The sequence below is a fragment of the Lycorma delicatula genome, chromosome 8, assembly GCF_047948215.1.
Source record: "Lycorma delicatula isolate Av1 chromosome 8, ASM4794821v1, whole genome shotgun sequence".
NCBI lineage: Eukaryota > Metazoa > Arthropoda > Insecta > Hemiptera > Fulgoridae > Lycorma > Lycorma delicatula.
The window spans coordinates 48,736,342-48,763,036 of record NC_134462.1 but is presented as its reverse complement, the minus strand read 5'-3'; the positions used below and the strand labels follow the sequence as shown (position 1 = coordinate 48,763,036).

The following is a 26,695-nucleotide window of genomic DNA, read 5'->3' as shown; positions in this document are numbered from 1 at the left end:
AATAAAAAAACAGGTCCGAAAACTGAGCCATGAGGTACACCCGACTCAGTTTCAGAGGTCCCAGCCTGATTATACTAACTTGGGGAAACAGTTCATCTAGGAAGCTACGTAGGACTAAATTGAACGATTGAGGTAGGCTTGCTTTCAGATTATGGAGCAGACCAGACAGCCAGACCTTGTCGAAGACCTGTCGGACATCCAAAAAGGCCGCTGAGCAATTCGTCTCTTCTTAGCACACGGTGACAACATTAATCCTGACCATATGATTGTTCAGTAGTAGAATGACCACTTCAGAAGCAGAACTGATGATCAGGAATTACATGTCCTTGTTCTGTAATAGGCAACAGTGTCTGAAGAAATAGCTTCTAAAATATCTTTAAATAGGTAACAGGCTGTTCGGGCTGTACAAAGATGTACCAGTAAAAAGATGTACTGGTTTACCTAGTTTCGGCACTATTACCATTTGCGACACCTTCCACTCTGACCGGAAGTACGTCGTGCGGAGAGAAATGCTACTGAAAAGATTATATACTGGATGGCCTTGAATGGAAGCATAAGTAGCATTTTGAGTAACCAAGTCAAAGCCTAGTACCTTCTTAGCGTTCTGCCCAATCTAATTTAAATAATTAATTTACAATAATTATGACGGTCTATAATAATGATTATAATACCCTAAATCGCACAGTTCAGTTTCATTTAGACATCTATACAGTAGAAATGCAATACTTAATTTTTCATGGAATAAGATTCTTTGCAATCTGTCCATGTTTTACAATGATCCTATTTTTGTAAAATCTTACTGGTTGATGGTTATCCCTGTTTGTCTTTACAACTCTAGAGGTCTTCAAAGACCTGAATTCTTTTTAAAGTATTGTAATCGCGAAAAATTGCGGTTTTCAGATTTCAACGGAAATATCCATTTTGGCCATCCCTGAATCCATTTTGACTAGTTTCGGCGTGATGTCTGTACGTACGTATCTCGCATAACTCAAAAACGATTAACCATAGAATATTGAAATTTTGAATTTAGGACTGTTGTAACATCTAGTTGTGTACCTTCCCTTTGGATTGCAATCGACTGAACCAAAAGTGTCCAAAAAAGCCCAAGATCTAAAACAAATTGGATTTTAGTCTTTTTCTTAACTGTGGTAATAAGCCCTCATTGTGACCTTCTAAACGATATATAATAAGCGATACTTATTTTCATTGGTTCCAGAGTTATAGCCAAATAAAATTTTAATTAATGAAATATTTGGGAAGGCACATCGGTTCGAATCAAGACTTCATCTCGTTTGTTTCTTAACTTTTTTTTAATTTAAATATATCGATTTATTAATAATTATTAATCTCTGATTGTAAAAAAAAATACTATAAATAATAAATCAATACTAACAATAAAAATAAAAAAAATATGAAAAATCAGAAGTTATTATTGATATAAAATTTTACGTACTTTTTACATGTTTTACGAGGAAAACATGTCCACATGTTGTCCACATCAGATTTTTTATATTTTTTTTGTTGTCATTAATTCAGTATTGTAAAAGAGCTCCATTTTTTGGGAATATTTTCAAGAATATCTTTCTAATACTTAGATTTATATTTGATATTAAAAAACTTATTTTTTCAGTGAAATCTTGCTTGTACTAGACTATTTTTTACATTTCCATAACTTCGTCTACCATCGAAATTATTTCACCTATATCAAAAAATTCTTCTATTTCTGCTTTATAATTTAACACTATCTTAATATTTAATTTCTGATTATTATTCTTTCTGTCTCGTTTCATTACCTTCATTTTAATCTGATTTATTTCAAACTAAATTTCTTTTCTAAAAATAAATCCATGTCATTTAATATTTCTTCTAACTCGTCTTTCATTTCTGCTAAAATAACTGTTATCAGAAAATCGTATTACTTTTATTTTTTCTTATTGGATAACGACTCTCTTCTCAAATTTTTATTTCAATTTTTTAATTTTTTACAACCTTACAACTTTGTCTCACCGATTTCTGAATCAAAACTCGCTCCTCTTTTCATTTTCCAATTTTATAAGTGTTACCATATTCATGTATAAGATGGTAAATAACACTTACATTCGTAAAATTTAAGTTCAAATTATCTTTTGAAGTACTCACTTTTTTTTTAATACAATTAATGGAATCCCTTATGACACTTTAAATTATGTTACTGATCAATGTATTACAAACAAACCGCGCGTATACGTTTTAAAAATCGATTCAAACATGCTCGTGTGTGTGTGTGTGTGTGTGTGTGTATGTGTGTGTGCGCGCGCGCGCGCTTGTGTAGTCAATGATTACCTCATCTCTTAAACAAAATATTTCATTTACTACTGCTTGCCTTGTCTACCGTCTCTATTGTAGTGCAACTTCCGTAAATCGACATATCTGTATCGATCAAAAGTCATACGGTGTAAAGTAAGTAAAATTCTAGTCTTCTTGACTTTTTCCTCTTGCTTATACGAGGAGCTCCTCTCGTATAATGTGCACTGCAAAAAATTATTTTATATAAGATTTTATCTATCTCTCATGTCATATGTAGTTGTTTATGTACACACACAGGGTTATCATAAAAGAATGGTGCGGTTTTGAACATGGTTTAAATTAAAACAGAATTACGTATAGTTTATATTCTTTTATTTTTCAAATTTGTCGTCTCAAACATTATTTTCATAATTAATAGATTTCAATATGTGCGCCCTTAGTCGCTCGACAAATGTCCAAACGATACTCAACTTCTCTCCTTAAACATTAGTTAACATTTCTTCGTTAATGGTTGTCATTGCTTCATTAATTCTGTTTTTTAAGTGGTTTAGGTCGCGAATATTTTGTGTATAAACAACGCTTTTGATGTACCCCCACATGAAAAAATCGCAAGGTGTCAGGTCTGGACTCCTTGGAGGCCAAAGTATGGGTCCTTGCCGGCCTATCCATCGATCTCCAAATTTTTCGTGCAAAGCGTCCGTGACCAATGCATTGAAGTGGGGGGGGGGGGGCACCATCTTGTTGGAAATGAAGTTGATGAATGTTTTCGAGTTCATCCAGCTGAGGAAAGCAATAATCTGTTAACATGTCAATATACACAACTCCATTAATTGTTTTTTCAGCCAAGAAGAAAGGCCTTATTACCCGATTTTTCATCACACCACACCAAACATTAACTTTAGCCGAATCGCGTTGTTTCTCAATAATTGTGTTGGTTTTTCAGAGCCCCATATTCGTGAATTGTGTTTGTTAACATATCCATTCACATGGAATGTAGCTTCGTCTGTAAAAATAATATCATCTAAATATGATTCGTTTTCATTTATTCTGTCCAAATTTCAACAGCGAAATTGTAACGTTTTACACCATCATCGGGTTTCAATTCCTGCAGTATCTGGATTTTATAAGCGTGTAATTTCAGTTTGTTATGTAAAACTTTGTGAACTGTTGATTTTGGAATACCTAATTCGAAGCTTCGACGGGGGATGGACTTCCCAGGACTTCTAATTGCCGATTGTCTAATTAGTTCAACCGTTTCGTCTGGTACACTTGGTCTGCCGGTTGATTTCTGTTTCTTAACTGATCCAGTTTCTTCGAATTGTTTGAACCAACGTGTTATGTTATTTTTTGTGTGGTGGATCTCTTCCGAATTCACGTCGAAACCCACGTTGAACTAAAATTACGGATTTTAATTCAGCCATCAATAAAACACACTTTGCTTTGTCTTTATCCGAGAACATAGTAACTCACTAAACTCACCGCGACAACAATACAAGAACTGACGTTGTGGTTACAACTGCTGTAAACAAACTTTTGGGTTGGAGGCTTTCAGGGATACCAATATAACATCTAGAAATTTCCCTACAATCTTTCTATGAATTACTGAAACCGCACCATTCTTTTATGATAACCTGTATTATATACGAGTATAGCCCATCCTTTTATTGAAAAAAAAAAAAAACATATTTTTTAGTTATAAAAAATACACAGAACTGAAACTGTTCACTTATTCTTGAAGTTAATATAATAAAACATGTAAATATAAAAGTATAAAAAAGTGTTGTGTGTGTATATATATATATATATATATACACACACATATATGTGTATATATATATATATATACACACACACATACAAATTACGGAATATAAACGCGAAAAACATTTTAAACATACAACCCCTTTTTCATCATTAGCCTAATAGCGCTATTTATATCATTCTAATATGTAAGTATACTAAAACTGTAAAATATAATTTAAAATTTGCAGGTATCAAAAAAGTTATTAATAAAAACTAATTCATGTGCCGGCAGTAAAAAAAAAAACCGCATACTGCAAAAATTTATTACAAAAACAATTTGTATGAACGTCAGAAGGTATGATAAATCACCGAATCTAACCTCACAATCTACCTGCTTTGAATTTTTTTTTATGTATCTCCTTATAAATTATATATTCCCATTTGATCTTTTTTATCATTAAAGGAAAAGAACATTTAATATAAAGTTCATTTATTATTTGGTAGCACATTCTGAATGGTAATTCCGTTTTTTTTTTTTTTGTAGGGCATAATTAATTTATGTATCAAATTAAAAATAAATTAATGGTTGAGGAGCGTCTCCTTATTTTTAAGATGCTTTAATCTCCATGTCAAAAATTTGACCTGGACAAACTTTTCTTTTTGTTAGATAACTGTACGATGAAGTATAAAGTGATGTAGGCATTTTTAGAAAAGATTTCTTACCGTGTACTTAAGAGTTAAATGTAAGCTATCAGAAAGATTATAATTAATTAGGAAAAAGTAAAGGGATTACTATGAATATCGACAAATTTTTTATGTTATAAATCCTTATAGATCGTTAAAAAACTGCTGGCTTTATTTATTTTTTAATCAGTCAATAAGTTGAATTCTAATCCTGGTACCTAATCCTTTATTATAAACTTAAAAGTGTTCAAGAAATGCGATGATTTTTATTTTTAACTTTTGATCACAGTTTAATATGTAAATTACCTTAAAGTTAATAATTTCAAATTAATAATAACAATTGAATCTGATTTATTAATGTTTAAGAAATAAAATTTGCTTTATTCAGTTAGTATTATTTCACTGCTTATTGGATGGATTTTCATAAAAATTTTGGTTAAATAGTTTTCTTAATTAGAAAATTAATAATTGTTACTAAATTAATAACGTTTTTTGGTTTATTTATTTATTTATGTAAGAATGTTATTTTTTCTCGTCGTTGGCGTGGAAACTATAGGCACCATGTGGTCTCGAACCCTCGAACCCCATGGTAGTGTGGGATTCTCTCTTACGGCCTACCCACTACAACCACTCCCCCTCTAAACGTAAGATGCGGGGCCGCCTTATAGCATTATCACAGCATCTCAAGTCTCTTGTGTCACCTTCACGTCCTCATTGCTGGACCCATGCATTTTTTTTTTTAATTTGCGGGAGACTCGGGAAGAAAATTCCCGAGTCACCCATGCTCTTTGTAGGAAACATTTTCTACAACATTTCGGCCACCGTATTCTACGTCCATTTGGTTCGCGATAAGGTTCCCATGATGTTATCTGGGGAAAGCACGCCGAATTCCCTCCAGTATGCTTTCCTATGCTGCAAGAACCATTCGCATACAAACAGCATGTGTTCTACGATGTTCTCGTCCTTCGTTAATCGCATTCCGCAGAGCGTTTCAACTACCTAGTTTTGTATGCTTTGAACCATCTGTGATCGTTAAGGCAGTGGGTCAACTCGAACGTCAATGCCAGACTTTTGGTCCAGCCACCTCTAGAGGTCTGGATACAACCTGCAGCTCCATCTTTCCTTCGTCGACTCATTCTACTTCCCCTACCTTCTGTTTCTCTTACGCTGCATTCCTCTTACTTGCTCTCCTGAACATCTCCTCCCTCTTCTGAACGAGTAGATCCAGGAACGCAAGTCTGGCCACTACGCCAGCGATATTGCCTAAAATAGTCCTACACCTGCAGCATATCCGACATATCCAAAGAAAGATAGTCCTGTGCTGCTGGTTTAGAATTGCATGGGCTCTCCATTCTAGCTTGACGGATCAGATAAATTTAAGTATTTGGGAGCGTATACAAATAATATGTATTTGTATATTTCTATTGTTACTTTATTACCATAGAAATAGAAAAAAATAAAAAAATTGTTAAAAAACCTGTTTAATTGATTAGTACATTCTTCTTATTTATTTAGTATTTTTCTTTTGAGAATCGCCTGTTTTAAAGTAATTTTATGTTTAAATTTCTCTTTGTGGTTTAATTCCTTGCATTTAATTATTAATTACAGTATTATATATATATATATACTTTTTTTTTTTGTAATTCATATAAGAAACAGAAGTACATTGATTGACTCCAAGCTCTAAATAGGTGAAAAAAATGTAGCATCGTTCCATTAGTGGTCTAATACATTTTTATTAGTATTGTTTTACTAGTTATTTTTGTTGTGGTAACTTTCGGGACCATCGTTAGGTATTGCTTCAGAGGAGAGATGAATGATTTGTAGCATGTGTGAAAATGCCATGCCTGGCCGAGATTCGAACCCGGGACCTGTGAATAGTTACCACAACAGCCGGGGGCCGGCTGTTGTGGTAACTACTATTAAACAACCTATTTAGCCTATTTACTTGGAACAGTTTTCATTCCAGAAAAACTGCTGTTAATTAAAAGATGAAGTTCTGTAATATGAATATAGATTAAATGATAATATTATTACCTTATTCCCCTACTCCTGTTGGTAAACTTATCTGTCCCCTTTATCCCAAAGCATTATTGTAAAACTTTTATTTCTAGGCAATATATGAGGTAAGGAAATATTACTGATCATATTTCCTGAGTTAAAATTATGTTACATTTTTATATTTATAACCCAGGTTAGTATTATGAAGTAAAACTATCACAGTTATTGATTAAAAGTTTGTTTGATCCCTTAATCTTCATATTCTGGTTATATATACATAAGTCAAATCTTTTAGTATTTTTATAACAGTCAAAAACTATTTAGCAATTTAAGTCAACTATAAATTCATTCGTTTTCTTTCTTTTTTGTTTATTCGTTCAGGCCATCTTTCGACCACGTTAACATAATTTGGCTTTTCTTTTCCCAAAATTTCTGAGAACTTCATTATTTTTCTTGAATCTTAGATTCTTCAACCAATTTCTTAAATGTCTTTTTCTTATATAAAATTGTTGTTTATCGAGGCCTTAGTCCTCGAGGTCTTTTTCCATCTGTTTGTAAGAGTTGGTTTTGTCTTTTTTTATTAATAAAATTAAAAATGTGCTTTATCATTGTTCATTATATGTATAGATTTTCATTTAGTGTTATCCTTCTTTTCACCATTGTTTATTCAATATTTTTTATTTTTTTTATATAACTCTTCCGCTTTTTCTTCGTCGGTACATTCCATCCTTATATTTCGGATCCTCTTTTTCGATTCTGTTTAGATTTTCTTAGAAAGTGTTGCAGTGTTTCTGAATCGTATCACGCTTCTAAAAGAATTACTGTTTTATAGTATCTTAATTTTGGCTTTTCTTTATTTGGATTTTTACTTCCTTGTACGAAGTAAATTAAGTATTGTGATCGCAAAAAATTTCGGTTTTCAGATTTCATCGGATGGTCAAAATCCATTTTGACCATCCCTGAATCCATTTTGACTAGTTTCGGTGTGGCGTCTGTACGTACGTATGTACGTATGTGTCTCGCGTAACTAAAAAATGATTAGCCGTAGGATGTTGAAATTTTGGATTTTGGACGTTTTCTTAACTGCAGTAATAACCCTTCATTGATAACCTTTCAACGATATATCATAAGTGGAACTTATTTTTATTGATTCCAGAGTTATTTATAGCCAAATACAATGTTAATTAATGAACTATGTGAATCTTAGCGGATGGCACATTAGTTCGAATCAGACTTCATCTCTTTTTTTTCCATTTAAATATATTGATTTATTAATTAAATTAACCTCTCATTGTAAAAAAAAAAATTACGATGAATAATAATTCAATAACAAAAAAGTATATATCAGAAGTTATTAATGAAACGAAATTTTATGTACTTTTCATTTTAAATAATGTGTATATATAATTTAATAGGCGTACAAGGAAGTCATGTGGTGTCTACATCAGAATTTTTCATATAAAATTTGTAAACCTATTTTATTTTTAAACCTACTTTATTTGTTTTGTTTCATTTTCTGTTTTTCGTAAAGAAACTAAATAATCTGCAAAAGTCAAAGTATCAATTCGAAGTCCTTAAATTTTTCCCTAGTTTTACTGTATTTGAATTGTTTAGGTTTTTAATTTCTATTGTCCATTCTCTTACTACCTTTTCAAGGGTGAGTTGAGTAGTATTAGCGATAGCTCATCGCATCGCCTTGTCTTACAGCAGTTTTTATTTCCAAAGCTTTTGTTATATATATTTAATATTTATTTATTAATTCGTACACGTAATATATTTGTCCTGATTTTAATATTGCGTAGTACACAGCACTAATGCATCCTAATTAATTATAAAATATTATTCGTGAAGTTGTTAATTATTATGTAACATAATAATTAATTTCTTAAAAAGTTGATTTTTTTATTTTGGATTAACTAATATTAATGGAGCTGTGTTGGGATTGAATCCCTGTAAATTTTCCAGACCGTAACTGGGAATGAAAGCTGGAGCTTTTGTGGAGCAAGCAAGCTACATGAAAAGGTTTTTTTTAAGTTTTATTCTATTCAGAGGTTTTATTGATTTTTTGCTTGATGATATCGCCACATCAGCTTAAAGCTTGTGGGTGGGATATGAAAATAGAAGTTTGTAGCGTATGAAAAATGCCATGCCTGACCGGGATTTGAATTCTGGACTTCCGAATGAAAGGCCAAGACGGTACCACTTGCGCCACGGAGGCCTATCTTAAATATAAGATAGGCCCATTGCCCGCTTATCTTAAATTTTTCTATTCTTATTCTTAAATTATTGCTGAATTTTAATTAATATATTTCTTTCGTTTTGTAATTTTCATTTATTATTTGTTTCAGTATGAGTTTAAAGCGAAAGGAATTAAGAAAAAGAAGGTAACTGTAGAAGTATCAGTTGATGGAGTACGAGTGACGCTAAGAAAAAAGAAAAAGGTGCGTAATGTATTATTTAAATTTCTGTAATTAATTTTAAAAATAAATCAACTAAATTTGTTTAAAAATGGATGGAAAAGAAAAAAAAATAGTTACAATATAATTTATTAAAATTGCATCTTATTCGTGACATAAAAGTATTCCGTGTAATCATCTTAAAATTTTTCTTGTTATACGTTTTTAAACTGTAGAATTATTTACGTTTAATTATAAGATCTTAATTATAAGATATATATATATATATATTTGCCTAAAATATATATAAAAAATATATTTTTTATATATTTGCCTAATTCTAAATTTAGTATTTTTTAACCTTCATTACATGGGTACTCCTTTGATTTTTTTTTAAGGTGTTAAATTAAAAGTAATACAGCGTTGAATTGTTGAATATTTATGTTAGGTGTTATTCGTTAAACATTAGAAAGCATCAACAAATAGATGCGCAGTAGTTCTACCTAGAATGTATGAAATTCTTTTCTATAGAAATGCGTGTCCGATTATAAGTATATGAAATACTGTACTGCGAAGGGGATATTGTACTGTGACAAGACGTCGTGTAGAAAAAATCCAGTAGCCGGTCTAGGGATCCATTCCCACCCTGCGCATCAACTGAGCTTTCTAAATTTTTATGAATATTGCTATATAATAATTTTTTTTTTCTGTATTTGTCGGAGCGAATGAATCTAGTGAAGCCATATGCCAATTAGTATGAATTATTAGATTAATGAAACGTAAATCAGTTAAAAAAAAAACTGAATTACAACCACCATAATCAGTTAATACGTTAAAAAATATTTACGTTTTACAGTTTTAGATTTTGACTATTTTTTGGAGTTTTTGTTTTGCTTTATCTTTATTTTGCTAAAATTAGTAAATCATTTGCAAAAGCAAATTATCAATTCAAAGTCCTTTACATTTTTCTGTAGTTAGAATTTTATTATTAACTCTACTTCTTTCAATTATCAATCGTATACCAACACGGACATTGTTACACTGTCTGTTTGTTTTGAACTTGATGTTACTGCTGAAGCATATTAATAAAAATATGCAGTCTAAGTATCACTATTCAAATACTTCTCTTAAATGAAACATTTGAAATTTCTCTTAATATAATAGCACGTCTGTTCCCATTTGTAAGAATTTTTATCTGTTTATTTCCTCCAGTAAAAATAAGCTATTTTAGTCGATTAACGGTAGGAAAAAACTTTTTAGCATGTGAAAAAAGTCATTTCTACCCGGGATTTTATTACAACTGTAGGCAAAGATCGTTACGGGTACTTAATCGCGCCCATTAATTGTTATTACACATGAACAGTTATAAAAATGTATAAATTACTTTTTTATTATATTTTTTATTATAAATAAAAATATGTTTCGCTTTAGTAACCGAATAGCTACTAACTGTTTTTTTTTTAATTTTTCAGTTTAAATTTTATGTAGTTTTCTACAGGATATATATAATAAATAATATAGGTATTTATTAATTTGTTGCTTTTCATTATCTGTCACAATTAACTAATTCTTTCATGACAGTTTTTTATTACTGAGACGCGTGCAAGGCATCTAATGTCATAGACATTAGATGCCTTCATTAGATCTATGACATTAGATTTAGGCATCTAAAGTCATAGTTCTTTTCTCTGAGAATATTCATTTCAAACCTTCTCCCTGTGTAAATTATGAATGATGTAACAAGTAGGATCGAGTATCACCTGTATTTCGCGGGACTTGGCTTGCCTTTGTGCGTTAATATATAGGCTCATAGTAGAAGGCACTGCAAAATTAATTCTTTTCTACTTTCGGTAATAATATGGTCTGCTTTTTATTCTTAAGAATTGTTATGCTGTTGTTGGGAGTGACTTTTGATTCATGTCAGGTTGCTCAACAACCGTTACGGTTGTGTAATTTAGAATACATACTTACACTCGTGTAATTTCATAGAAAATTTACAAATTCAAAATTTTTACTAGCAACAAACATTTTTAACACAAAATATAATTTAGATTTACAAAGAAAGCCCCGATATTCTTGGCAGAACAATAAATTCATTTCGTTATTGTGAAATCACTCATTACTTTTTAGGAGAGCTAACCCAGAGCGAAATTAATGCTTGGGTTCAACAAGACGGCGCGATCGCGCATATAATCAGGCAATCCACGAGGTAACTGCACGAGGATATCAGTTATCAAATCATTTTTAACGGGTTGTTCCTTAAAACCAATCATTCATTAAAACCAAATCTTGTTCTCCGGAGTTAGGCTTATCGGATTTTTACTTTTGGGGTTATGCAAAAAGTAATTTTTATCGGGAAAACCTCAAAAATGCTCAACATTTGAACCTCAAAATTCTATTCGTGATTTCACGAAGAATATTCTACATGAACAGCATGTTATAGTCTTTGAGAACAAGAAGAAACGCGTGTAGGTATATCTGTATTTTCATGGAAACCATTTCAAACAATTAATATTGGGTAAATCGATGTTACGTATCGTTTTACTAGTGGTAAGACAGGTGTATTTAACTTTTAGAACGCACTTTATAAATATTATATTAAATTTATTTTTAGAATTTTACTAAAATTTTATTAGAATTAGGATTTTATTAGAAAATTATGCGGAATTTTTATTTATATTTAACATGTCCTCATGTTGTTAATTTTTATTTGTTTGCAGTAAAGATAGTATGTTTTTATAAAATTAGAAAATTGTTGAATTAGTATGATAATTTTTGAGCCAAAAAGTTGATAATCAGATGCCCAATCATGTAGTCTAATGAAATACAGAGTAGAAAAAAATATAAATAGGATAGAAAAAAAATAAATAAAATTTATAAGAAAAATAAATTATCTATCATTTTTTTTTAATTCATAAAAAAATTAAAAGTAGACCAGAAGAACTACAAAAATAGGTTCAAAATTAAATTATATGACGTAATAAGATCTGAATGAGAATGACCGAAAAAGTACTTACAGGTATTTAAATCAGAAAACGAGGTTATTGGTTGGCTACATGTAATTAAGGAATTAGGGTAAAGAAAACTAATGGAAGTAAATGTTGAAAGTAAAATATATAGAAGGAGAAAAAGATTTAGGTACTCGTATATAAAGAAACTTGTTGGAGTTATATAATGCAAAAATTGTTGAGGTTCATAGAATAAAAAGAAATGTAGTAGTGCATCAAACCAGTCAAATGACAGTGAATACTTTTTTTTTGTGAACTAATATTTTTGTATTAATTGGTTTATTAAATGTGATTTAATGTAATTATATTTTTGTTTGTTTAAATTACTAATTTTTCTTGTTTTTTTTTTTACAGAAAAAACAGTGGGTGGAAGATAATAATTTGGTGTTAATGCAGCATCCAATTTATCGGTAAGTAAGACTAATTTCAATTTAATATTCAATTTACACGCTGTCGCAAGCGTACAATACTTACATCTTTGATTAACTATAAATCTTTCTACTTACCACTGGTTTTTCTGAATTTTGAAATGAACAAAAACAAAAATACAATTTAAAATAGCAGCTCTTAACTCTTTTTAATAGTTTGTTTTTAGCCTCCAGGACCACAGTTAGGTATTTTTTAGCGTGTGAAAATGCCATGCCTAACCGAATTCGAATTTATGACCTCCAGATGAAAGGCCGAGAAGCCTATTTCATTGCTAAGAAATAGATAATGCAATGATTAATTTACAAATTTTATTAATTATACTAATTTACAAACTCATTGCATTTTTGAGTCAAGTTTTGTTTTGTTGTTAATAACAGTTGATCTTTATTTTATTTTTCATATATTTTATAACATCAGTTTACTTAGAATTAAATTCTCTACAAGTTTTGATAAAATTTAAGCATTTATTAGTCATTTAAAAAAGCTGTTGTACTTTAAACCTAAAAAAAAACGTGTTTTTCATCACCGAATCTTTTCTGTTTTACTTTGGATATCATGAAAACTATGGAACATACAATTCTGGTACCTATTTTATTCAGTTTTTTGGTCAAAGAATATAAGAAACCGTCAAGTTGACGCCGTCTTCAATACCTTAAAGATGTCAGTGTGACATCATATTGCCGAGAAAACTGAAATCTGGATGATATTTTCGCTAGCCGTGACTCGATAACAAAGTATTTCAGAACATGTATTTATATGGACTTTTTTCCTTGTTTCAAGTTTTAGAATCAGTTCCCGGATTGCTTCCCTTTCCTCCTGAATCGCTTAGTATATTGGCCATTGATGATCGTTAATATTTGCAGTCGCTATCCGAAAGGTGATATTTCATATTCATATTTAGGATATCATCTTTTAAACTGGGTTAAATTTAATTAAAATTTTACTCGTGTATGTTTTGAACTCTTTTTAAAGCAATTTAATTAAAAATTTATTACTTCTTAGATTTCTTTTTCTTTAAAACTAGATGCATTATACGGTTCTTTTATGGACTCCGACATTGACTTTTTAACTCTTTTTACCAAATCAGTGGGTATTTGGAGGTATTTGCAGAGAAATTATAAATATAATATCTAACCGAACTTAACCTACGCTCGCTTCGTTTACTAACCTATTGTTTTATTTCTACTCGTCGATTTTATTCAAATATGGGTCTTCCAAATGTACTTAAGAGAGGTCCAATATGCTTTATGCTTATAATTCTAAAAATAAATTATAAATATAATCCAATATAATATAACGCTAGCCAATATAATTATGTATTGGCTAGCGAGCGTAGGTTAACTTTGATTAGATTATGTTTATAATTTCTCTGCAAATACCTCCAAATACCCGCTGATTTGGAAGAAAAGATTTAAAAAAACTGGCTGTCCGATTCCAAGAAAGTACCATTTATATACATTCAAATGTGTTGAGTTAATGAGGTAATGTGTTCTAGTAAGGAAGTACAGCATATTATTTACGGTATTTTGAATTCAAATAATTTACTACAGTACTGTATTTTCAAATAAGTTATAAGAAAATGTGTTTAAAAGACTGTAAAATTACTGTAGTTTACTATTCCAAAAAACCAACGTGAAAATGAATTTCAGTTAAAAAAATGTTAAAGTACTGTACAATAATATTCTCAATCTGTAACATTTGGTAATATCTTAATTCTCAAAATATGAATCCAATTGGTATAGTTGTTTCGTTTATAACCTTATTTTTAAAATAACGTGGATATAACAGTTGTCTCAGGATCGCCACTTTATAGCGGGGTCGTATTGTAATTAGAAAAACAAAATAATAAAAAAAAAGTGATGTGGACCCCATATGACTTCCTTGTACGCCTATTAAATTACATATTCACAATTATGCTGCACTTTATTTAAACTTATTTCATTTGAAAGTGAGATACGATCCTCCAATTCTTTAATAAAGTGGACAGTTACACTTTGAATTTTGGTGGACACCACATTGCATCACTTTTTTTGTGGTGTCCGTATCCAGTATTTTATATAGGTTTATATATTAATTTTGTTTCACGTCGCTCAAATAGTTAATAAAAACGTGTAGGATCTGTAACCATGCACACATTGGTTCGAATCCGACTTTATATAAGTATATATTTTTTTTTAACTTTTTTTTAATTTTAATATACTGATTTATTAATAATTATTAACCTTTGTATACATCTTTGAATTAAAATGAAAAGTAAAAAATTGCAAAAAAATGCTATTAATTTTTTATGGATGTTTGTTTCATTCCTGAAATTATATAAAATTTTATTTCACTAATAACTTCTGATATTTTTTCATATTTTTTTTTTCAATCTGAAGTTAATTATTAATAAATCAATATATTTAAATTTAAAAAAAATTAAAAAGAAAGAAATAAATTCGGGTCGAACGGATGTACCTTCCCCTTGTAAAATCCAAATGTTTCATTAATTAAAATTTTATTTGGCTATAACTCTGAAACCAATGAAAATAATTACCAATTACCACTTATGATATATATTGTTGAGAAGCTCTCAACTGCAGTTAAGAAAATCCAAATGTTTTGGCTTTTGGTTTTTTGGACACTTTTGGTCCAGTCGATTGCAATCAAAAGAAGCGGTACACAGCTCGATGTTACAACAGTCCTAAATCCAAATTTTCAACATCCTACGGCTAATCGTTTTTGAGTTATGCGAGATACATACGTATGAACAGTCGTCACGCCGAAACTAGTTATAATGGATTGAGAGATGGTGAAAAATAGATATTTCCGTTGAAATTTAAAATCCGAAATTTTTCGCAATCACAATACTCCCTTTACTTCGTACAAGGAAGTATAAATCAAGGTGATCTCTATATCTGTTACTGAGAAATTAAAAAAATAGCTAAGTTTAAAAAAAAATTCAAAATCAATTATAATCTTTTGAATTCGAAATTTCAAAAAATCTAGAAAATAGTTTTTAGTTAGTTATATGAACATTAGACCCACCAAAAATGATGTTTATATCTTCATTTGTTGCAGATAAATTAAAAAAAATAAATAAATAAATTTTAATGTTGCTTCCTTTTAACCCTTTCAATTTGGAATTTCAAAAAATATTTCATAGTGTACACCTACACGGACAGAAGGACGTGTATATAAATTTTCGAGTAGTATACGAGTAATACAAATATGCACGAGAAACGTACAATATATACGTACGTATGTACAGACATCACGCCGAAACTAGTCAAAATGGATTCAGGGATGGTCAAAATGGATATTTCCGTTGTAAGCTAATAACCGAAATTTTTCACGTTCCTTTACTTCGTATAAGGAAGAAAAAAATTTACCTGAAAAAATTAGTATTGTCGTTTTTTTCCTTACCACTGGTGTAGTCATATAGTGTTATTTCGCCTTTAAATCTTAACCATTTTTTCGAATTTCTTTTTTTTGTTTTTTCTACTTGTTTTTCTTTTATGGACGTCCGTTTAAAATCTACCACTGTTGCTATATATTATACTTTGTAAAAATAAATTTATATAATTTTTATACGTTTATTCTATCTTGCTTTGTCAAGCAGAATTAAATAAACATTTTTTATTTATGATTGGATTTTAATCCAGCAACGTTAAATACATTATTTTTTTAATACTTTTGTAATAATCATTCAAATATCAATTATTTTTGTTCAGCAATACTATGATTATAAATTATTAATTGAAAATAAAATACAGTTAATTCATAATATTTTGAAAGTACTTTTTTACATTTGAATAATTATGGGAAAAAAACCGAGTGGATTTTCTGATTTATTTTTATATGAATAAATATTATACAAATGTAGAAATTTGGTGTATAAAAATAGCGTATGAAATTTGATTTTTCACAAAGGGTTGTACATTTTTCCTCTCTGGTTCGGAAGCAGTAATCGTGTGCTTCAAATATATGGCTCAGTGAACATATTCCTTTGTCAACATTTTCCAATGATTTTTCTATCAAAGGTGTTATATTTTCAGTATTTTTTTTTTTTTTTTAATTTGTATCTACGTTTAATATAATTATTGAATCGTAATAAATTTATTTTATTTGTAAAGAAAACTGTATGAATATTTCTCTTTCCGTATCATAGAATTAATTAAAATCGTATGAGTTATGCTTTTATTAATTAAATCTTATATATAGTAATTATGTTTCTCTTATTCTAAGGGGTTTGTATGTTGTGCGTGAAAAAAGAGGGTAATGAAAAAGAGTGATTGAGAGAGAATACGAATAATTTTATTTTTAAACTAACTCAAAAGCACTGTAATTAATAGAATGCTTTTAAATAGTAATTTTTCTTTGCTTTGTGAACTTTCTTTTGTTTGTAAAATAGTTTCTTTCATCATAAACCTTTGATAGTTTATTTAGTAATTTTTTATCATGTTTTTTTTTTTTATTAAAAAAATACTTTATCACTTTTTTATTACGTTTATATTTATTAAAATATTATTTAAAACAGCTAATAACAAAATTTTAATATTTTTCCAGCATTGGTTATTAATTTTTATGTAGTGATAAAGTAATGGTACATGAAAATAAACAAAAAACTGTTTTGAAAAATTAAAAAAAAATCTATATTTTTGAAATTTGATTGGCTCCCCACCCAAAATATTTTTTTGAGCAGCTTGTACTACTACTATGCTTAGGAAGACATAAACAACATCCGTTAAAAAATAAGTAAAAATAAAAATGTAGCTTTTTTCATTTTTTTGTGAAGGGGGAATTTTGGAGTAACTTTAAAATAAAAAAAAATGATAAGTATGCACACATGTAACGAACTTAATATAAAGTGGGGATTATGTTTGTATAATTTTGAGAAAATTGACACCAACAAACTATTTACCTCAACCCCCTGGAGATATTGACCCCGTAGGGGGAGATACTGTCCTTGTCAGTTTCGGTTGCCATTCCACCTCCTCCGTACTAGCCTTTATGGGCTTTACCGGAGGTCATCTTCAATCCCTCGGCATTGACATCTTTCATCTAGCCTCAGCCAGCATGCGAATGCCACAAGTGACGTTACCATCGGTGTACTCTACTAATCATGAACTCATCAACAAAATACATTATGTTTTAACACATTCAGTCTTAAATAAGATTGAATAGACTACACTGTAACAAAGGAACAAAGGAACAACTACCTACCCGAAGTAGCCAAAAGTGAGTTCATCACACAACATGAAACATAAAACAAGAACTAACAAGAACACTAAAAAATAATAACAGTAACAACACTAACGTTAAACACGAAAGAAAATCAACAGCAAACCATAAATAACATAACACAACAACAAGAAAAGTTTAAAGCTGGGAAATTCAAGCAGAACCCTAAACCCCCCTCAGCAATCCTTTCCTTTGCAAGATAAGTTACAAAATTTTTCACAATCGCCCATTCAGCCCGGTTCTTCCAATTAGCGACGCAGACCCGATTATATCGAGCCGACAAATAGTATCGGGCGCATCAGCTCGTATTTCGTACATTGATATAACATATGGTATTCCCTCATATACACGAGTCTCTGTACAAAATTTCATCAAAATCTGTTTATCTAGTTAAAAGTTATTAAGCTTCAAACATGCCAACATACGTACATGGGCAGTACGTACGCACGAACATTACCACCTGTCTTTTTTTTGTTTTATGAGGCCCTGCGTTATGAAACGTCGAGAAATGCAAAAAATTCTACAATCCATTTTTTTTTATTGATTACCGTATTTCCTTTTTTCTGCATACGGCTAGAGCTGTGATGCCAGGAAAGTAAAAGCTGTTAAAAATAATTTTGAGTTTTATAAGTAGAATTAATTATAATGAAGATAAATATCAGTAATAACCTATCATATCAATATAAACTATGTAATTAATAGTCAAAAAATATTACAGAAAAATTTAATGTTTTTACGATTATAAACAACAATAGTTTTCAATTTTTTTTAATTTAAGTAAAAAAATAATTACTTAAAAAATATTTAAGCTTCAGGTTTTTCTCATTGGTACTACTGATATCATTTATTATCGTTAATTTTAAAATATATTTCCGATAATTTTATACATTGGAATGATTTGTGTTGTTTTAGTTTATCTACATTCAATTTTAATAATACTGTTATTTTTTCAAAATTAAACTTTTTTTCTATATTGCGTTACTATTATCAAAAAAAAATTAATTTTTATGTAAAATATACTTCTGATTTTTACCGACTTCATAAATGTAAGTTCTTAATTCGTCCTATGTTTGTTTTTTATGGTTTTTAACATTAACGAGTATATGATGTTACCATATATATTCGAGTGTATATTATTTTTTTTACTTTCCCGGCAAATATAGGTAGTTAAAGGGGAAAATATGATCATCCTATCAAAAATGGAGTATCGTGTTTTTTTTTTTTTGTTGCAAATATTAACGTTTTAGAGTCCAACCAGTTCATCTAAATCATTCGTTCTCAAAGTGGGCAATAACGCTCCCTTGTGGGAACTGGAGGCCTTTAGGTGGGGGCGGTAGAAGGCCCACAGAAAATTGGGAGCATTCAGGCGGTCTAGGAAGGCGATGGCTGATTAAAGAAAAAGGCAAAATTATGTTTTCCTGATATTTCAAACTAAAATTAAATACCTACTACATTAGTACAAAAAATTAAAGGGATTTAAAACAAAAAATGATATATTCAAACTACTTTATATTATATAATATATATTGGCTATTACTCATTTATTACAATTTACTATTATTACTATTTATGTATTGAATATGCTATCACTATTGTTGTTACATAACTAATAGATACAATTGTAATTTTTTTGGAAGCAATTTTAATAAAAATACTTCCAGATATGATTAAATATGCGTTTTAATTGCTCTTATTTAAATGATATTTCAACTCAGAAATAAGATATGCCACGTTTAAAATCAATAATTGAAATTGCTGTTTTTAAGATGCGCTTTTAGGGGCGCTAGAAATTTTTTGATTCTCAATGTAAGCGGTGAGCGAAAAGGTTATTTCTCAGTTGAAATTTAAATTTTAAATGAGAGCAATTAAAACGCATATTTAATCATATTTGGAAGTATTTTTATTAAAATTGGTTTCAAAAAAATTACAATTGTATCTGTATATAACAACAATAGTGATAGCATATTCAACATAACAATACAATAATTAAAAATTTCAATTGAAAAATTGCATTTACACTAATGTTAAGGAAGAATCTGTGCTTTAACGAGCTTGTTAATATCAGGCTCGAATTTACGTAAAAACAGTCGCATTTAAAAATAGCCGTAAGTCCTCGCGTTCGGTAACACGCAGCCAATTTCTCTTTTTGTTAGCAACGTTGCTACAGCACTAAATCCACGTTCAGATAAAAAACGACGGTGGGAATGCTATCAGAAATTGTTAAACAATCGACCATAATTCAGGATACACTTGCGGGATTGGGTTTTGCAACCAAAATTCCTGGTAGCATTTCTTGAATTTTATTTGTATTTCTTCATTTGTTGTCAGTTGTATAAGTTGTTCTTCTAACTGGGATGATCGTGCTGTGTTGACATTTGAAAAAGGATCCAACACCCAGTCTGGTATGTCCATATTTAAAATGTTCTGAAATAGTTCTTTGAAATCACCGTGGAGGTTCTCCAAGTATTGGCAGTAAACAAGCAATCGTCGTTGTTGGAAGATACTGCTGATAAATTAGGGAAATTATTAAATTCACGTCTGCCAGTATTTCTCTTGTGTAATAGCAGTTTGGGTACCAAAGCAGCAACATTTTTTGTTTGAATTAAGTTCAATTCGTCGCCTTGAAGCTGGTGATTAACATCATTAAACAATTTATATAAATCTGTCAAATACGTAATATTATTCTTTGATGTAACGGGGTTGTCGCGCAACTCTGTATTTGTTTTCCGGGAACTCTATCATAGATTCAAACAGATTGTAAGACACAATCGAGTCAGAAACGTACCTCTGTTTGAAGCAACAAGCGGTTGAAATCTTCTTCATTGGCAACGCAAAGCTGACTAATCAGTCATTTATTAACTGCTCTGATAACATATTGCAATGTAGGCGTTCACTCAGGTTTCTCGCAACTAATTGTTGGCGATAAATGACGCAATGTACAGCAAATGCATCTGGAACTTTATTTTTTAAGTACCCTATGAAACCTTTCTGACGTCCTGTTATAGAGGGAGCAACATCAGTAGCAATTGACATAATATTCTTCAAAAGAATTTCCTTTTCGTCAGAAAACGTTTCTAGTGTATTATATATGGTTTCTCTCTTTGCATATATTTCTAAATTTCAAGCAAATAATAGTTCTTCATTTTTTTCATGTATGAGAAACCTCACGAATGACAACAAGATACTTCTTTAGTTGGTAAAGTGGATTCATCCAATTGAATTGAAAATTGGCAAGTCTTCAGATGATTGCATAATCATTGTTCGATGTTTTCAGCCATCTCAATAATTCGTCTTTGCACAGAACTATTGCTCAAAGGAATTTTTCGGATAATATCTACCGCTGGTTTATGGATCACTATGAATATTTCTTCTTTTACTCCCGGTAAAATTAAATCTTCCTCAATAGTGAGTGGTGTGCCTGTTTTAGCAATTAAAAATGAGATATTGTGCGAAGCTCGATGTCCATCATCGTCTTCCTTGAAAGCCGCTGAAAAAAAGACCTGGTATAGAGTTGGCTGAGCTAGTACTCTTTCTAGGTCTTAAAAATAGGCCACATCTTTGTCTTTCTTATCTGAGTGCATTTTATTAAAATGCTCTTGTAGCCTGGAAGGCTTTATCGCTTCATTTTAAAAAGTTTTTTGACAAATAAGGTACATTGGCGATTATGGTTTTGTGGAATTTTCGATAAATCCGATTTAATATATTCCGAACTGTACTGCGGTTTCTTCTTTTTTGACATGGTTTTGACTTCACAAATACGTGAGTAAAAGATTGACTTTAAAAAAACATGCTACCAATTGCATGGGAAAATGCTACTGAAAATAAAAGAAACAATTACTGCCATTATATAGGTTTGAAATTCAACACGCACTACAAGAATTACTGGTTTACCGCTTGTAATAGAATTCGTACTGAGCAAGTTAGAACAAGTACCGGTATTCCTATCAATTCATATAGAATTGGACAAATCGCTTTGTTTAATTCATACAGACCTAATGTCATATAAAAATTAACTAAATGATGATTTAATCATTTTAATGCATGTTTGAGAAATGCTACATGATTTATAAACTAAATGACATTTTAAACAGGATGACTAAGCTGTAATTTGATATAAAAGCATATGATATCCGATATTTGGTTTGTTTATAATTCGTGTTCAGAAATTAAAAATATGTTGGTTTATTTTTTTTCCATTTTATTTTATTTTGTAATGTATTTCCTGTAGCTTTCCTTCATTTCTTCGTGGATAATTGAATAATAATGTTTTGTATGTAATAAATACTCGCTTGTTTTGACATATTTATTATCAGTAGTCGTTAAAATAACACTTTTGGTGACTACTACACAGAACAAAGAAAGGTTCGACTTGTGTTGCTAAAGTGGCTGTGTAACAAAGAATATAAATCCGTTTTATTTATTTTTGTTTCGTACTACTGCTACATACACACTGGTACAAAAAATTGAAGGAACACCTATATATTACGATGAAAAATAATTGTATACAACTGTTTTAACTTTGCAACCAAGTGGCTTAGAGAGACGAATAAAAAAATATTAAAAGCTTGAATACTCTACTTTTTGACTGTGCACTTCAAATTTCAAAAATCATGAAATTAAAACAAAATCAGTGAGAAAACATTTTTTAAATTAGATTGTTTTTCTCGTGTTTGATCGTGCTCATGGGGGAAACGCGATTTTTTCAGTAACCTGCATTAAAATCGTTTGAAAGCTTAAGTCTTTAGCTTTAATTTCTTTTTGATTTTTCTGAACCGAAATATTCCACTTTAAAAAGAAAAGGCCACTTTTGTCTTTAATTCAGCATATTTCCCAATCTAAGCAACGTATTGATGCAAATAAATATGGAGATTAAAGGGTTTTGATCTAGTTGATCTATCTTTAATGTCAAATTGTCAGGTCTTTAATGTATCGTTGCAGTTTTTGGTTTTTGTTCATTTTGTACCCACCGGGTTGGTGTAGTGGTGAACGCGTCTTCCCAAATCAGCTGATTTGGGAGTCGAGAGTTCCAGCGTTCAAATCCTAGTGAAGTCAGTTATTTAATACGGATTTGAATTCTAGATCGTGGATGCCGATGTTCTTTCGTGGTTGAGTTTCAATTAACCAGACATCTTAGGGGTAGTCGAACTGAGACATTACAAGACTACACTTCATTTACACTCATACATATCATCCTCTCATCCTCTGAAGTAACACCTGAACGGTGATTCCCGGAGGCTAAACATGAGAAAGTAATATGTTTATTTTGTACCGAGGTATTGAAATCTTTATAGATTCAGACTGCAACATGTATCATCCACTCTCAGCTTAACTCAAGATCATATTATCTTGAAATATATCTTAAAATTATCTGTTATCTTAAAAAGTTATCTTCTTATTTATATCATATTTTTAACCGAATTTTTTTTTTTAATATCTTACCTGCCTTGGTAGTAGTGCAAGCGATAAAAAACAACTTTGGATGCAATATTAGAGGTAGAAGAGCCGCCGATCGATCAATTTTTAAAAATATCGATTTTTTTTAAATATTTAAAAATTTTGTTTACTTACAATTTTTAATAATAATATTACTATAAAATTTGATCATAATTCACCCCTCCAGCTGACATTCTATTGCCCATTTAGCAAAACATACGGTTCGCTACGGATCTATCTGTATATTTATACGCTACGTAAAAATTAACACTATTAATATTTATTGTAATATTTTACAATAAAAATATTTATATATTTTTGTTTTATGAAATAATAATCGTAATTATTATTTCATTCATGCACTTAATCATGTCAAGAATTTAATATTAAATGATATTATTATTATTATTTAATTATTATTAAATAATATAATTATTATTTTTTTTAAATTTATATCGTAACAGTTATTAAAAAAATTTAATTAAAATATTATGATTATCTAATTCAGTGATGAATTAAATGAAGTGTAATTAACTGAGGTTACATAAATTATTTTATAGATCGTTAGAGAAATAAAACACTAAGCTACTGCACAAATTTAAATACTACAACACAAATTTTAAAAAAACGTAAAAATAAACTTAACACTTTAGAAGTTAAAGCGGTTGAATGCCATTATCCAAATCGCTAAATTCTGAATTTCCCGTGACGTCACTTTCACTCCCACTTTCATCTTCCAAAGAAATTTGGAAAGATTCTGTAGTCTTATAAATTATATCTAATGTATTCACCTTAATTTTTTTTTTACTACTTTTTCTCAATAAGGTTTCCTTTCCCGATGTGTCCATCTTAGAAAAATTTGTCTTCTAAACGTGACATGGCTTCCAACTTATCGTTTTACTTCAACTAAACCATTTCAATAGTGTTTACGTTTGGTGGGTGGTACGGGGGGTAGTCGTGGCACATCATTTATTTTTTTCTTAGGGGGTTCATCAAATATAACCTTTTTTAATTTTCCTTTGTTCCTTTAATTATTCCGTATAGTTCAATTTTTTGCGTAGTAGATGAGAATAGAATGCAATAATTACGAAACCAGTCCTACATTTCTTGTTTTGTTTTACTGGATGTGGGCAATTTTTCATCACATACAAAATTTAAGATCTGTAACTGTATTTTAGTTGTATAATTCGATTAGTAAAAGGATATTATCTTTCGATATAAACGATATAACCGAAACAAAGACAAAGCGAGATTCGTAACCTTCATCGTTATTTTAAATTCACAAATGTAATGGCAGAAGTAGTTTAGAATCGTAACGTCATTTTCTGACTGATTATCAAATTATTTAAATTTGTGTTTGTTTTTTTAAAGAATTTGTACACATTAAAATTTTTCAGATGAAATTCTACATATATGTATATACTTTCGTGTTCGAAATTATGGAAGTATTGTAATCGCGAAAAATTTCCGTTTTCTGATTTCAATGGAAATAACCATTTTGACCACCCTTGAATCCATTTTGATTAGTTTCGGCGTGACGACTGTATGCACGTACGTATGTATTTCGCATAACTCAAAAACGATTAGCCGTAGAATGTTGAAATTTTGGATTTAGCACTGTTGTAACATCTAGTTGTGCACCTCGCCTCTGATTGCAATCGACTGGAGCATAAGTATCCAAAAAAGCCCAAGACCCAAAAAATTTGGATTTTGGACTTTCTGTTAACTGCAGTAATAAACCCTCATTGAGAGCTTTTCAAGAGTATATCATAATTAGCATTTATTATCATTGGTTTCTGAGTTGTAGCCAAATAAAATTTTAATTAATGAAATATTTGGATCGTACAAAAGGAAGGCACATCGGTTTGAATCAGACTTCATCGCTTTTTTTTAACTTTTTTTTTAGAGTATATACTGATTTCTTATTAATTATTAACCTCTGATTGTAAAACAAAAACTATAATAAATAATAATTCAATAATAATAAAAAAAATATGAAAAAATATCAGAAGTTATTAATGAAAGAGAATTTCATATACTTTTAATTTAAAAAAAAAAAAAAAATAACATGTGTAAATATAATTTAATACGCGTAAAAGGAAATTATGTGGTGAAGTTATGACATGAAATTTTTTGCAAAATTATTTTTTTTATAATCAGTAATTTAACAACCCTTAATATATTCCGAAATGAAAAAAAACTGTTGTGGACATCACAAGACTTCCTTGTAAGTCTGTTAAATTACGTATAAACATTTTTTTAAATGAAATGTACATAACATTTTATTTCATTATTAACTTCTCATGTTTATATATATATATCTTTTTTTTTTATTGTTATTATTGAATATTATTTATCGTAAAACTTATTTTACCATGAGTGGTTAATAATTATTAATAACACAATATATTTAAATTAAAAAAAAAGTTAAAAAAAGAAAGGAGAAAAGATAGGAGTGCGATTTGAACCGATATGCCTCCTTCCCCTTGTAAAACCAAATATTTCATTAATAAAAAATTTATATGCCTATAACTATGAAACCAATGAAAATAAGTACCACTTACGAAATATTGTTGAAAAGATCTCAATGAGGGCTTATTACTGCAGTTAAGAAAAAGTCCAAAATCCAATTTTTTTTTTGTCCTGTCTATTGCAATCAAAACGAGAGGTGCACTACTAGATATTACAACAGTGCTAAATCCAAAATTTCAACATCCTATGGCTAATCGTTTTTGAGTTATGCAAGATACATACGTACGTACAGATGTTACGCCAAAATTAGTCAAAATGGATTCTGGTATGGTCAAAATGTATATTTCCGTTGAAATCTGAAAATCGAAATTTTTCACGATCACAATACTTCCTTTACTTTGTACAAGGAAATAAAAAGTTCGTTTTCTACTCCTATTTCTTTTTTTTGTTTTACAGCTATTTTTTTGTTCTACAACTATTAAAGATAATTTTTTTTTCAGTTCAGTTAAAATATAAAACCAACCAAAACTTACATTTTGCCGTAAGAATTTCGGTTTAACATCAATTTACCTATGCAGCGAAAATATTACATTTACTTTAAAAAAGCAATTTTAGTAATTCATGTATATGCTTCTCTATTTATACCTGTAACATGCCTTACTAAATAAATTATTTTTATTTCTTGTTTATACTAACTGTACTTATTAGGAGCAACTCGATTTTATTTTAAATTTCTGTTCAATTTTTATATTTGACTTTGATTTAAAGTACAGGTTTAAAAAATGGGAGATGAATATCACAGTAAGGTATCTTTACCTTCATTTTGATTTCTTTTCACCCTACTGTATCATACTTTACATTCCCTTTTTTCTCCCTTACTCCTTTCTACTTAACTTCTTTTAGGATGGGAATCCCTACAACTGTCTTAATCTTCTTACTTTCTTGCTCCCTATTTTTTATTTTTATTTTATTTTTTTATTTAATCCAGAACTGCACAGTCGTACGAATCCTTTTCACAAT

General features: G+C 29.8%; 1 protein-coding gene across 1 annotated transcript in view; it reads left to right on the top strand.

Moving 5' to 3' along the window:
- LOC142328869 (carboxyl-terminal PDZ ligand of neuronal nitric oxide synthase protein) overlaps positions 1-26,695 on the top strand; it is a 902,536-nt gene that overhangs the window by 585,476 nt on the left and 290,365 nt on the right. Inside the window, exons 3-4 of the mRNA XM_075372996.1 lie at positions 9,063-9,155; positions 12,473-12,528. Coding sequence (XP_075229111.1) covers positions 9,063-9,155; positions 12,473-12,528 — 149 coding nt within the window. The remainder of the gene's footprint in view (positions 1-9,062; positions 9,156-12,472; positions 12,529-26,695) is intronic.